At 29.3% G+C, this 15,449-nt stretch overlaps 1 protein-coding gene across 1 annotated transcript in view; it reads left to right on the forward strand.

Moving 5' to 3' along the window:
• LOC129960140 (myosin light chain kinase, smooth muscle-like) overlaps window positions 1–15,449 on the forward strand; it is a 95,918-nt gene that overhangs the window by 60,562 nt on the left and 19,907 nt on the right. The window contains exon 3 of the mRNA XM_056073317.1: window positions 5,458–5,548. Coding sequence (XP_055929292.1) covers window positions 5,458–5,548 — 91 coding nt within the window. The remainder of the gene's footprint in view (window positions 1–5,457; window positions 5,549–15,449) is intronic.

A 15,449-nucleotide genomic window follows, 5' to 3' on the forward strand; every position in this document is an offset into this window, starting at 1 on the left:
TGAACAATAATTAAACTATGAAAAAGAAGCCTTGGTATTCTGTCGAAAAAGCATTGATTTGAAATAGATTTATATAGCTGACATTTGAATTCCAAACTACACTTCTGAATGACAATTGCCACAGTTCGCAGTTAATTGATTTGTTAATTACAATTCACTACGCTTCTGGGTGATTAACCCAACAGTTTACTTTCAATTACGAAATATTTAGCTATAATTTAGCTATTTATTTGCCAACTTTTCCTCAAAGGGTATTGGCCCTTTGAATCAGACGCACTCTCTACTTAAGATGTGGAAAGGAAAAAGACAAGATTTTGGAACATGAATTTACAAAAATTAACTCTACTCATCAAAAAATAATAATTACATATTGATAAAAAATATTTTCAAGAAATATTCGTAATAAATATGAATAAAATTGAACAAATAAATCTCAGAAAGTCAAACATTAATATGATAACACAATGAAAAAATTTTAATTATTCAAACAGCGTTTCTGATCATGACTGAAACAGGTGTTCCCTATAAATCATGTTCATACAGAATTACTTGTACGGTGACCTTCGATTGTCATTTGCATTGCGTGAAAAAAGTAGAAAGACACAAGATTTTTTTAGATAAATGATGAACACTGAATTTTTCAGAACAAATTAATGATCAATACTTTAAAGGCCTATATAGAAATAAATAACTGTACCTGACACCAACTTTTAAAGTTTACAATGTCTTCAAAAATAATTATTTTAGCATGTGTCTTTCTACTTTTTCACGCACCGAAAATTGTTGAATAGGGTTTTTTCTTAATTTTCATTAGTGATTGATAAAATTTAGTCATTTGAAATAAAGGAAAAAATAGTCAAACAAAAGAAAAATATAGATCAATAGAGTCAAAATACAAAGTTTAATTTACAAAATATTACTATTCTTCAACTTTTTTCACTTACTGTCGTGTAAGCTCTTAACAGTGATGTATCAAATCAATTCATAATTAAATCTTGATTTTGGTTTTAGTTATATTAACGTCCTGTTTTTTAAAGCAACATTAGGGTTTTTCGGGATGGACCTCGTAATTTTGAACCGCTGTCAGATGACGAGGACAACACCGGAGCTGGCACATCCCTCTCCATACCTTCACGCCATGGCAGTTTCAAGTGGGAGGATAATTAAATCTTGAAGATTGCAGCAAAATGTTTCTTATTTTCTAAAAGAATTTCTTTATGTTCCAGAAATTGCCGAAAATAACTGATTCATTTGATATCAAGATTTCAGAAGAAAAAGGAGTGCCAAGGAAATTTTGAGCTTCATACAAAAATTTCTCCCTTTTTTAAAAAAAAAATTCTTGGTATGGCTTACTTGCACGTAGCCAAAATCCCACAGGAGAATGTTTCTCCACAAAATAACATTTCAAACTTATCATAAATTATCCTGAAATAATAATTAACCTATGTGATATCTTTGTGGTAATGAGCTCCAGAAAAAGACTTGAGGCTGCAAACAAGAGTTGAGTCGTTTACCAAAAGCGACTGTGTATCGGGTGTATCTGTGTATCTGCGATATCTGGGGGGGGGATCAAATACATCAGATTATGCCTATAAAAGAGTTGTTAAATGAAAATCTTGTCTGAAGAATTTAATAGAAGAGATTAAAATATTTTAGAATTTTTCTAAATAATATGCTTTTTATTTCCTTATTTTAAATTCTGGCCAACGTCTTTTAAATCATAAAATATCATACAATACACTTCAGATTTTATCTGAATAAAGCTCAGGATGAATTTAAAAATCTGTTCAAATAATTTCTCTTGTCTATTTTTTTATGTGCAATTATCTAAAATGCAAAAGATTTCGTCAAGGGAATCAATAGATTTCATGAAGCTTTGCATCGGTTTTGTTTCACTTCGTTAAAAATTTCTTTAAAAAATTATGCAATACTAGTGTTGCTTTAGCTGTTATTCTACTATATGAAGAAATCCCAAGTCATTAAGTAATTGCTCATAAATAAGATCACTTATCTGCATATTTATGTATCTGTCAATTTTCTGTACCAATTCGAATTTGTGCAATTATCTAAAATGCAAAAGATTTCGTCATGGGAATCAATAGATTTTATGTAGCTTTGCATAGGTTTTGTTTCACTTCGTTAAAAATTTCTTTAAAAACTTATACAATACTAGTGTTGCTTTAGCTTTTATTCTACTATATGAAGAAATCCCAAATCATTAAGTAATTGCTCATAAATAAGATCACTTATCTGCATATTTATGTATCTGTCAATTTTCTGTACCAATACGAATTTTTGAAAGTATTTTTAATACATAAAAATTGACTTATACAAAGCTAAAACCAATAAATTATTTTTTTTTAATTATGAATAACAAAAGAAAAGTCTCTGTTGTCTGTATAACATCAGCAAAAGTAACAATAGCTCTTGAGTATGGGATGAAGTTAAAGATCAGCAAGATTTTTTTAATGAAATTACTGGATTCTTCTAATATTCCTTTTGTCTTTCTAATTTTTCAAATTAGTGTAAATATTGAAAAATGTATAAAAAAGATATCTTTATAATGAAAAGGACATTTCATTTTCCCATTTACACAATTACTTGTTAGAATTTCAACAACTTTTTAAAATTATAAATCCTAAAAAAACACACACACAAAAAAACATAAACATTTGTTATTTCTACATATCAAACCCATTATTTTTCATCCCCGCATAAAAATATACTAATATTCTCCAACTAATTAATGTTCCTTAGAATTTGGGGAAAAAAATTGTAATGGAATACAAACAGAGATAGAAAGAATTTATTTCTTGGCTTTCACTATTCTATTCTAAGATCATGAATTTGCTATTCCTAGCCTCCTTGTATCAGTAATCAGTTGCCGTCATAGCTCAAAATAACCAGGAAAAGATTTCATTAATGAGCGTATAAAAAATTTCGTTGCGAAAACATATTAAACAAAAAAAAAATATTTAAATATTTCAAAATTATTGATTCGCTCAATTTAAAAGGTTGCGTTCAATAGTCTGATTTGGTAATAGTCATGGTTTGAAATCAGATTTTATTGTTCACTAGTATGTTTATTGATTTCTTCTTTTTTTCCAAGAAAACAAGATAAAAGAGCTCAAAAGTCGCGTTTCTTGTTGTATAATTTTCTTTCTCGAATAAAACATTCCATCCTATTTTCTAGAAGGAAAGAGAAACGACGCTTCCTAATAGGCTTCATTTTTCGTTCTGGAAGAAAACGTGTTTAACAAGAAGATATTTTTTAAGAACGCGATAGAAGAAAAGCCGGATAGCTTTCCTGCTTGAAGGATGCATAATAATCCATTATCGTGTTCATCTGTAATTTGCTGAAACAAAAGTAATGGCCACATCTTCAGAATAATTCCCGGATATAATATAGACATGCAAATGGATCTATATACGTATCAGAATTTTTTTTAAAAATGGCGGAAGTCTGGTTGAAATTTCTTAATCTTTGTTAAGGTTATATTTTTCTCTCTTCTGTTATGTTTCATATTATTCTTTCGATATGGCTCAACTGATTTTTAACTGATTACGCTGTATGGAATTTGACCTGGTAATAGAAAAAAAAATAGCTTTGCATTTAAATTGCTTCTTTTTCACTGTGCATTTAAGATATTGCTTTAAATGAAACTAGCAAACCGTTTCAATAGACATTGCCAATGATTTATTTTTAATTTGATTTATAGATGATTCACGTTAGAAAGAACGGCAACCAAGAAAAAGAATATGCTATTTGTACACAGCTATTGTTTGAATATATTTCGATTCATGTACAATTAAAGTGCGAACAAATAACTGAGAGAATATTGGAATTTTATTGAATACTTTTATAATATAAAAATATAATTAAAATTCCATTTTTTCTCATCTAAGATGAATGTCAAGTAATACGACCAATGAAATTTAGTTATTTTTTTCAGTGCTTTAATTATTTTTAAAAGCATTTCCATTTTTCAAATGACCTTCAATGTATATATTTGTGCATTTTTCACTGAAATTTTATCAATAAATTCTGTCTAATTTATTCATAACTTCGATTCGTAAATTCGTCAAACTTATTCACTGAATTCAATGCACTCTGTTTAAAGAAAGGAAAAAGAAAAATCTCATAAAGCTTTAGAAATTATATTTTTGTATTATGAAACGCCATAAAGAAAGTGTTGTAAAAATGTATTTTTAAATGATTGTAACTATTGTTTGAAAGTCCTCCAAGAAGTTTAAATTTTTTTAATAGCACAAGCCTGATAAAGTATACTGAATAATGTATAAGTGATAAAAAGATTAAAAATTGTATGATGCAACTCCATCAAAACAGAGCTCGGTATCTAAATATTACATAAAATCTCTGTAAATATATTTGGGGAAATGAATTTTCAATGTATTCCAAACGAATTTTCCAAATATAATCATAACTATTGCTCCCTGATAAAACAATTGTCACTGCTAGCAATTTTAAAAACTTTTCCAGAAATAAACCCCAGAACAGTCATGTATTAGGTAACCAACCCCCGCAGATTAAAGAATAGAGAAATAGTAGTTGCAGTATTAGAGCTTTGTTGTAACGTTTAACGTTGCTCAAAGTCTGGAATATCACCGAGACGCTGTGCCAGACTTTGAGCAGCGTTAAATAGAAAGCATTTGGAACCAGCTCGCAGCAATAAATGTATTTCATAGATTGTCTTAAATATTGCATAATCCAGTAATGAAATGTTCAGTTTTGTTGTTAATAAACGCATGAAAATAGTATATCACATGAAAAAAAAACATTGAATTGAATGGAACATAAGACATTAAAGCAGAGACAAAGCCTAGACGAGCCTAGAAAAAAAAGAGATTTGCTGGAAATTTTCAGAATACAAATTCAATTCAGCAATGTATCATATCTGAGCAAAGAGCATGTTTTTTTCAGCATCGTTGCTTCAAGTATTAAGAAATAGAGCAATATAACGATTAATACTTCCGTTAATGCTTCACACAGGATATTGATTAAATATTTCTTGTATGTGATGGTAAATACTTACTCTGCCATGAGCATTCTGCTACAAATGAATTCCGTTTCCTAGATTCTAAATATCTTACTGAGAAATCTGTTGATCTTAGACAAATACTTACTTCTCTCTTTCCATCTTTATATTCTTGTACAAGAGAGTGTCCCGAAATGTGCCCATATTTACAATCACAGAAAAAAATTAATCGCATACTTGAAAGTTCCATTATTGATTTTTATTATTATCTCATAAAGCCGTTCTTGAAAAACCAAGCACAACAAAACGTACATTTTGTTGCAATGGCTGGAGCCATTAGCGAGATATAACATTTTGAAACAACATTTTATTTTGCATAAATAAATTGTCTTGTAAAATTTGACATGCAACATTTTGATATAATAGTGACAATATCTGAAATTTATTCTCCTTTTTATAGACCCTGAACCAGACTTTCAGCCTAGGCATGTCGTAGTGAAAAAAGGGAAAGATGTTAAAACTGAATACGCCCTGAATGAAGAACTTGGAAGGTGAGTACGCCCTATATTAGTTCGTGAATTTTGTTCTTTAATTCAGCAACTGCTTATCCATTTTTTACTGCTATAAATATTTCATGTTAGCAACGAAATATTGTTCAATTTATTCCTTAGGTTCATTCAATAATGTATTCTTCTTTATGCTATATGATAACACATCATTTCTTAAATTCAACTTGAAAGTTTCTTAATTTAAAATTAAATTTAAGTGTAAATTGTTATTTGAAAAGTGGCAATCGCTGATTCATTGGTTGAACGTTTCCTTCATCATTTTCTTAATGTATGTTAGAAAAACCAAACGAGATGAATGGTTCTCTCAAACCAAGTATCAAAATGGAAAAAGTAAAAAGTGAATAAGGTAGCTGTAATGTATTGTGATATTTGACCTGTTCAGAAGATTTATTTATTGATTTCTGATTTTTTTTAAACTGTGGTATTAATCTAGATTACTTTAAATGGATTTGGGCTGCCAATTTTTAATGATACGTTAAAAGAACGCAGATTTTAATGTTTTATTAAAAGATGAGTTTTCTTTTTTGAGCATTCTGACGTTTCTTTTCAGTTTTAAAAATTTTGAATCATATAATGACATCTATTAACTACTATTATCAAAGTATTCATCTGATAAATGTATTTAATTTTTTAAACTATTATATATCCAGAATAAAAGAACGTTTTTAGAGCATATGCTTTTTTTGTACTCGATAACTATTAAAAACATATTAGTAATGAGAATGAAATTGCTACCAATAAATAAATTCTCTGCAGAGTTATTTTTAAAGTTAAATTTCATGCGACTTAATTGTACAAGATAAGATCAGTTATTCTAATTGAATTGAGACTTTTACCAAAAGATCTTGTCAATTTTTTATTGTTTATTTTTAAACTAACACAAACATTTTTAGTTTGTTACGTTACCGAACAAAATAAACAATGCCTAAAATTTTATTTGCTGTTTCCGTTTTCGAATCGATTCACTTTGTAAAACAAAAAACGGAGAAAAATGATAAGACAAAACATTTTATTTTCAAAAATTCATTTTTAAATATAAATTTCAATAAACATTGTAGAATGTATTATTGAAGATGCAGCCTTTATTTAATTAATTATAAAAAATACAAAATAACATATCTTTTGAATTATTATTATTATTATTATTATTAAGAATATGGCATGACTGAGGGAGTTAATAGATATGGCAAAAGAAAAAGTAATATTTACGATAATAATAATTAGTTTTAAACTTATAGTAATTATTATTAGTTTATTTAAATTGATTATTCAGAAACATAACTTATATCTTCATCAACTCTTTTTGAAGTACCATCATGACGATATGATTTTAATTTTTTTAAGTAATCTTATTTAATAGGAGGAATATATTTAAAAAAGCCTATCATATCTTTGTTCTTTTCATCTGCAGGATGTAATAAAGGCTGGTTTTCCTTTTTCAGACCTGGTGGTCCTTCTGTTAAGATTTTCTAATATTAATAACATTAAATTCTGAATCTTAACTAAAGTCATATTTGAATAGTATGTCGTGGGATTTGAACCTTTTTAATTCTATTCAGCACATACATGTTCAGTCAACTGAACTGTTACTCCTATAATAGTTACTTTTCTGTTGAAGATAGATTTTTCTAATGGATTTTTTTTTAATGAAAAAACATTGATGAGTCATTAGAACAAAATTATGTACGATTTTAAAAAAATACAGTTTTTGATTATTTTGAATGAATCATCTTGTGAGAGAAAATTTTGGATTATTTTCGTATGTGACTGGTTAATGGCAAAATTTTGGATTCTTTTCGTATGTGACTGGTTAATGGCAAAATTTTGGATTCTTTTCGTATGTGGCTGGTTAATGGCAAAATTTTGGATTCTTTTCGTATGTGACTGGTTAATGGCAAAATTTGAATCTTATATAACCTCCTACGTAAAATTTCATTATATAAAATTCAGCTCTTATTTCTGTACACACATGCACATAGACTGGAATGCCATGCAAGTTGCAGTGGATTTCTTCAAGAGTATGGAGTTAAAACAATCAGCTTCTAGAAAAAATATTTTTTCAATTGTCCATAATTTTCTTTCATTAAGTAGCCTTGAAACTTGTTGCTGGATAAAGTTATTCTGAATATAAAAAATTAGGAGCATATCAAAATGCTTTACTCTGAAATACAATATATATAATGTGTGTATAAATCAAAAAGTGGAGTTAACTGATTTCACTGGTGAACATCTCATATGTGATTCTTTACTTTCGAGCAAATAATTAATTTCATATTTTAAAATTGAAAACGGTTAGAATCGTTTTATTTGAATGTCAGGTATGCTGAAATCAGAGATGGCTTGCGTTTGCTCAGTTGTATTCTCTGAACTGCTACATTAGTCCACTGACCCACAAAGAGGCTGGATGTAGCTAGGTTCATTTATCAGTTTTTCCCACTTTATTAACGAAATTGTAGCTGTTGCTGAGGTCGCGCAGGAAGTGAAGAAAAAAACTGGTTTCCAAATGCCCGGGGCTTTTCGTGACCAATTTTACAAGCGTCTGGGTTAAATTTTATTTTATTTTTTTCTGTTTATTTATTTGATTACGGAACATCGTTTCCACCGAAGAAAGTGAATGAGAAACCCGAAAGTATGCGGAGAATCGCTTTAAGCGGTTTCTTTTGCATGGTATAGGTAGGTCATGAGTTTCCTGTAGTAGGCCCTTGGGTTTCTTTTTCTATCTAATGACGGAACTTCAAGTGATGAAGACTCAGAAGTGAAATAGGGCGGACAAAAATGACGAAACGGAATCATGTTTTTCTTTTTTTTAAACATCTTATCATTTAAATCGAGTATCATCACAATTTAATTTCTTATCACTACTTGACTGATTCCAGCTCTGAGCGCATGGAATACGTTGTCCCCAGATTTTTCATTTTGCGCGTCGGTATTTTTAACGCTTAAACATCGATTTTTCAGGAAATAATTTTTTATTTCATTGTCCATATTTAGAAAAGGAAGTATTCTCCATCTATTTCAGTTACAGATATTTTGCAAATATATATATATATATATATATATATATTATATATATATATATATGTATATAGTAACCAATCTAAAGTAAGAAAAAGTTTGAAAACGAAACTAAAATGAAAACGAAACAAAACAGTTTCGAAATCGCAACTAAAATTTATTACCTATTTAAACTAAAACCAAAAAGGAACTTCATAGTATTTAGAGAGCGCAATTGCAGCTACTTCTAAAACACAGATGAATTGATACAAAAGTATTAGAATCAAGTTAATAGGAAAAACAAAAATCAAATAAAAATAAATAAAGGGATAAATGGTATATCTCTTGAGCATAATTTCAGGGGATTTTCGGGTCACGAGGAATCATTATTAGGCTTATGTCTGTATGTCCTCACAGAAAAAATCCCTTTATTTGAATCCCTGCCTGAGGGTGACCCTTGAAAAAGTCTTCAGGCCGGATTCTTTTTTAATATTTTTTTAATAATTTTTTTGGTTTAATTTTTATTTGATTTTTGTTTTTCCTATTAACTTGATTCTAATACTTTTGTATATATGTATATATATATATATATATATATATATATATATATATATATATATATATATATATATATATATATATATATATATATATATATATATATATATATATATAAGAGAGTAATCTCTCTTATTCAAAAGTAAGATAATTCCAAAAGTTGTTTTTTAAAAAAAAAGATACCAGCTTGACTTTTAGTGAAACATTAATTTTACAGAATGATTCATATTTATGCTTAAAAGACATCTATACTAATGTTAGCATTTTAATGTTTCGTGAAAAAAAATTATATTAGTGTAGAAATATTTTATGAAGATGTTACATTTTTCTGCGCAAATTTTAGTTAACAATAAAGGATTGATTTTTAACAAAATAATATTTTTACAATAATATTCATATTTATCAAAGGAAGAATTCTCTGCCAATCAATTATTTTATTTGAAAATTGTTTACAACGTAGACATTTTCTATTCGGGAAATATGACAATAATTAATCTCCATTTTTTTAACACTTCCAAATAGATTTTTGTTAATAAAATCAGTTTATGGAACCATTCATGTCGAGCAGAGAAGCTATTTTCTACCACTATCAGCAATTTAAATTTCTGAAGAAAATTATCATGGTGTAATAAATTTACATTCAGAAAATACGACAATATCATTCATGTATGCGATGAATTATTTTTATAAATTATTTTCATTTTTCTTTTCAACGCAGTATCTTAATTCTTATATATTCATATCAGGAAATTTAAAATACTTTCTGTCAAGAGATAAATCCATCCTGTGCATCGAAATGAAGCTATTAATCTTCTCATTACGGAAACTCGCAAATATGTCCCTCCGTTTAAATGTAAATATTCTCGAATTTTACTTTTGCTTTGCTTGTATGATAAAGTAAGCAATCCATGATAACAAAATGTCTAAATGAAAGAGGTTTAAATTAATATTCACGGACATCTTCGCTTAATTACATCTGCATAAATATCTTTATCCGTTATAATTGCATAGGGCCGTGCTGGGCAGGTGGTAAGCCGCACTGGCATCGGGACTGAAGGGTAACAAGATCGACACCGGATTTCCTCAAATACTGACTGAATTTAGACTTTTCATTGAGTGCCAGTACATGTGCGCTTCTACTTAGCCTGAACAATTGTGGAACATTAATAATGAGAAATACCTCGAAGAAATTCATTTAGAAGTTCAGCTATGGTCAAACGATCGCATAAGGTGGCGAGAAGAAATGAAATGAAAAGCAACGCTGGATGAGAAACAGTTGAGATGCAGATGAACAAAAGGTGATTTTAGTTATAAGAAACTTCATGGTGGCTTCAGGGGACAGAGACCATTCCTTTGTGGTGTAGGGCTATTCGTACATGCTGTCACATTGGGCAGGATAGTAGGTGTGTTGTTATATCAAATTGGAAATGGACCATATGAGCTCTATAAAGGGAGGTGAGGTATGGTGTTAAGTGTTAAATATATTTTAGGGTTCGGGGTATCCAGAACTTTCATGAAGCAATTTCGTTTCAATGTCTTCAATTTTTGAGGTCATTGCGACCATGTCAGGATGTGTTCGTTATCATTCGAAGAATCTTGTTTTGTAGAATTTGGATGAGATTTTGCTACTAATTCTAGATTTAGGGAGGTGTAGGTAAGTATAGGCCGAATTATTTGCTTGTAGAGAATGATTTTTTTTTTTTTTTTTTGAAGGGAGAGAGGTGAGTTGAGACGGATTAGTGGAATGATTTGGTGAACTTTGGTCTAGAATTTATTAAGATATATTTCACGTGCTTCGAAGGGTGAGCTTGGAATCTAGGTAGAGTCCCAGGTATTTGATTTCAGAGTCTCATTAGAGTTCAACCTCGAAGAAGATAGGGTTTTTGATGATTTTCTTCTAGTGACTTTTACGAAATAGTAGAGCAGGCGTTTTATTGGTGTTGATAGTGACACGCCATCATGTGCACCATTCTTCAAATTGGATTAGAGCTGCTTGTAGTTCATGGACTACTCATTTAGATGTTATTCCTTAAACTAGAATTGCCATGTCATCGAAGAGTAGACAAGTTATAATGTTTCCAATTTCCAGGAAGTCAGCATTGCAAATGCTTTACAGTAAAGGTCTAGGGTGCTCCCCTATGGTTATTCATTCCTTGTCGGTTGCACATCGAAGAACTGCTGTGTAAGCGGATCTAGTAAGCACCAAATTCGTAGATGCCGAGGTGGAGGGCGCCGCCACCCTCGTAATACAGCAACACCCCTACCCTAAATTGCAATGCCTGTCCCAAAATATAACTAAATGCGACATAACCAAAATTAATTTACAATTGCCTAATATTCTACCAGTATTTTTTAAAATTTTAAAAATAATTATATTGAAAAATATTTTTTCATATTACATTGATTTTCTAATTAAAAGTTCTTTTTAAAGAAATAAACTAGTAGACGTATTTTAATATACAAATAAAAGAAAGGTGAAATTCCTTCAAGTTATTCTTATGCGTATTGGTATTCTTTTCACGTTTAATCAAATAGGTTTTAACCGTTTTTCCTTTTACTATTCTCAAGTATTATCTAGAACGATTACAAAATAAAAAGTGTGTAGAAAACTGAGGGTCATTTTGTGAAAGAAATTATTCTGGAATCATTCTTCACAATACACTTCATTATCACTTAAATGTTTTGAACACCGAAGTATAAACAATTTTATTTTGATAATTTTCGTTTCATTGTATCAAATGCCTCTTAATATTTAATGATGTTTGCGTGTAACTTATGAATTCAAAAAAAAAATCTTTTGTATTACCATAAACGTCACTTAAAATGTTTATTCGTAAAACTTCAAACGTTTGGGATGTTAATGTTAATAAAAAAAAAATTCTTTCCATGTGCAACCACATTTGAAGAATATTACATCTCGAATATTCTATTCAATTTAATTTTAGATGATATTTAAGCATTCTTTTATTCATTAGACGAAAAATTGTAACTCACACAATGCAAATCCTATATTCGAAACTTTTTCTTATAAAATTTCCTCGCCTTTTTAATTTTGCATTATTATTTTTAAGAAGTTTTTCAAAATAATCTGAACTCTCAAATATTTTCTATACTCAAGGGCATAGAGTACAGAAAATTTAAAAGGATTTCCTTTGGGAATTTGGAATCTTACTCTTTTAAAGATTTCTTAGATCTTTCTAATTTTCGAACACAGATGGCACTCTCAGATATTGGTTTCCTAGAAGATATGAATTATATTATCAGTACTAAATTTGCAACACATCATAGTTTCAATACCGGTGAGTTCATTCACATACAACTGATTTTTGAAATGGTTTCTTTGCTTTTAAAAAGAACGTGAGAATTGTTTCGGCCATCTTAAATGTGTAACAAAAAGGAAAAAAGATACTATTACACGAGTTCATGCAAGTTTTCAGTCGATGAATTCTAGAAGTAACTTCGTGTGTTTTGAACTAACAAGAAAAAAGCAAAAGTGGAAAGACTGAGCTTTCTGCGTTGAAGTTCAAGTACGATAGCAGGCAATATCAGCACAACCTTTGTTATGTAGGTCAAAGAAACAAAATTGGATCATGACTTTGTTCTAGATGGCATGATGCAATGAAACTGATCGACCTTTAAGCGCTTGATAAAAGTACGCGCTCAAAATAAGAAAACCACACAGTTCTCTATTTTTGTTGCATCTATTCACTCTACTGTAATTTTCTTCCTTTTCCGGTTATAAATATCGCGCTGAATTTTAAATATGCAATAGAAGAACGACTTGTTCCTGTTGCTTCTTTTAACTTAATGAACTTGTAAAATTCGAATTAATGTTAGTGGTGACCTTTTTTATATAAATAAAGTTGCTTGCACCAAAAAATATATACATTTTCCATTAATACAATAATCAATATAGTAATATTGCACCAAAAAAATATATACATTTTTCATTAATACAAAAATCAATATAGTAGTATTGCACCAAAAAATATGTACATTTGCCATTAATAAAAAAATCAATATATTAGTATTGCGCCAAAAAATATGTAATTTTCCAGTAATACAAAAATCACTATTAAATCAATTAGTATTTTGCATCCTTTTATACTTACCGAAATAAACATTTAAAAAAGATTTCATTTTTGTTTACTGGATTTTTTTATTTGGTTATAAAGACTAGCATATATTGCAAGTTCTAAAACTACATCTAAAAATTAGCTATATCTATATATTAGCGATCTCTTTTTCAACTGCAAAATAAAAATAATTAGACAGATAACATGCATTTTCAAGTTAATACCGATTTGTAATATACACTTTATTTCATTTCTATAAAACAATCTGATATTTGCAATTAAAATAACAGAATAAAAATATAATATGAGAAATAAAATAATATATTAAATTAATTTGTAAAAGAATAGGAGAGAAATGAATTAGAAATATTATCTAGAAGTTCTTGTACTGTAAAAATCAAAAACAATTAACCGTTTTTCATAGCCCTCGTACTGGAACGGTTTCAAATCGCTGTTTAAATTAAACGTTTGTAATTAGACCTACGTAATCTAAAAATGAAATGATGTTTCTTTTATATGCATTGTTATATTAATGCAATGTAATTCAATGCTTCAATAGAATGATGTAAGTATACTAGTCTCTCTGCTAGCTGCCGGAGAAAATAAGTTAATCAAAAGTTCGATGCACACAGAGGGTAACCAGCTGGAGGAATACATTTCTAGTATAACCACTTCTAAACTAATGAAATAAAATGAGAATAAAAGCCAATACATTTAAAATCTATTCTCTTATTGATTAGTAGTTTTATAATATTGCAAATAAAATTAAAAATTAAAATTTTAGCTCCATTTCAGACAGCTAAAGATTCTTAGATTTTTTTTCCTTAAACATTAAGAGCTTACTAAAGCTAAAAAAATCACTTACCTTTGATCAAAGAAATTCTTCAGCTCAGATCTATTAAAACAAAGCATCTGTAAAAAAAACACATATTAAGGTATTTTAAAACAAAAATTTGCACAACTTGTGAGCAAAAAATACCAATAATAACTATTCAAATAAATTTTTAAAACAAAACTACTATATTTATAATTATAACGCAAATTTTGGTTACCAGATCATATTTGTTTATTTTACTCATTTATTTGAAATTGATCTTTGTCGTTTTAGAACGAAAAATACTCGTATTTTCGATTGCCAGTTGATCCCTACTACTATTTGAGTGGGGATTAACATATGCCTACAGGTGTAGGCAAAATCAACAGAGTTAACCTTCGAAGTCCTTATGATTTTTAAAATATCGAGAAATATTCCTTTAATTAGTATTTAGAGCTTTTATTACCAATATTACAAAGAACTGAAATAAAAATTAGCTATATGTAATGAGCCTTTAAGCTCCAATAATACAGGGTGTTTATAAAGTCCTGGACCCATTTTGATGTTTAATAACTCATAAAATAATAAAGATAGATTTAAATTAATAACATAAATGGTTAAATAGACTCAAAAAGTTTCATGACCCTTGTCAATGAACTTCCACGTGCGCCCACTTCGTCGCACGGAGAATATCAAGTCGATAGTCAATTTCACGCCAGGTAGCGACAAGCATGTCGGCATCCACAGAGCTATTTGCGCACATTATGGCGATTAACAATGCCAGAAACATGAAAGGATGCTTCATCGGAGAACATTATGCTCTTCAGAAAATCAGCAGCATCTTCTATCCTCCTTAGCATATCTGTTGCAAAGGCCATCCTCCTAGGCCTATCGTTCGGTTCCAAAACTTGAACAATTTGAACTTTGTATGCATGCAGTTTTAATTTTTTCTTAATAACTTTGTACACCGTCGAAATTGGCATATCCAATTCTGTTGCCACTGATCTCACAGATATTCTAGGATTGTGTAAAAATGTCTCTCTGACACGCTCAACATCAAAATCACTTGTGCAAGGACGTCTGGAACGTTTCTTATCTTCGATACTTCCAATTTCTAGAAAATTCTTTTTCCACCGCTAGATGCTGTTTTTGGATGGAGGATCTTTTGGTAAATTCTTCTGAAATTTCTCTGTGCTTGCACTATCGATTTCATTTCTATGAACCACCATAAAATCTGTGATTTCTCTTGTGGTGTATGCATTCTCCTTAATATCCGCTCGAATAAAACATCACATACAAAAGTACTACATAGAACAAACACATCAAAAGTAAACACAACATTGCAATAGTTGCCAAAAACAAAAAGAGAGAAAAATGCAATTAATAAGCAGACAATATTTAGAAAAGTACAGATATTTAGACTGGAAAATGAAATTATCTG

Source organism: Argiope bruennichi, chromosome X2 (genome assembly GCF_947563725.1).
Source record: "Argiope bruennichi chromosome X2, qqArgBrue1.1, whole genome shotgun sequence".
NCBI lineage: Eukaryota > Metazoa > Arthropoda > Arachnida > Araneae > Araneidae > Argiope > Argiope bruennichi.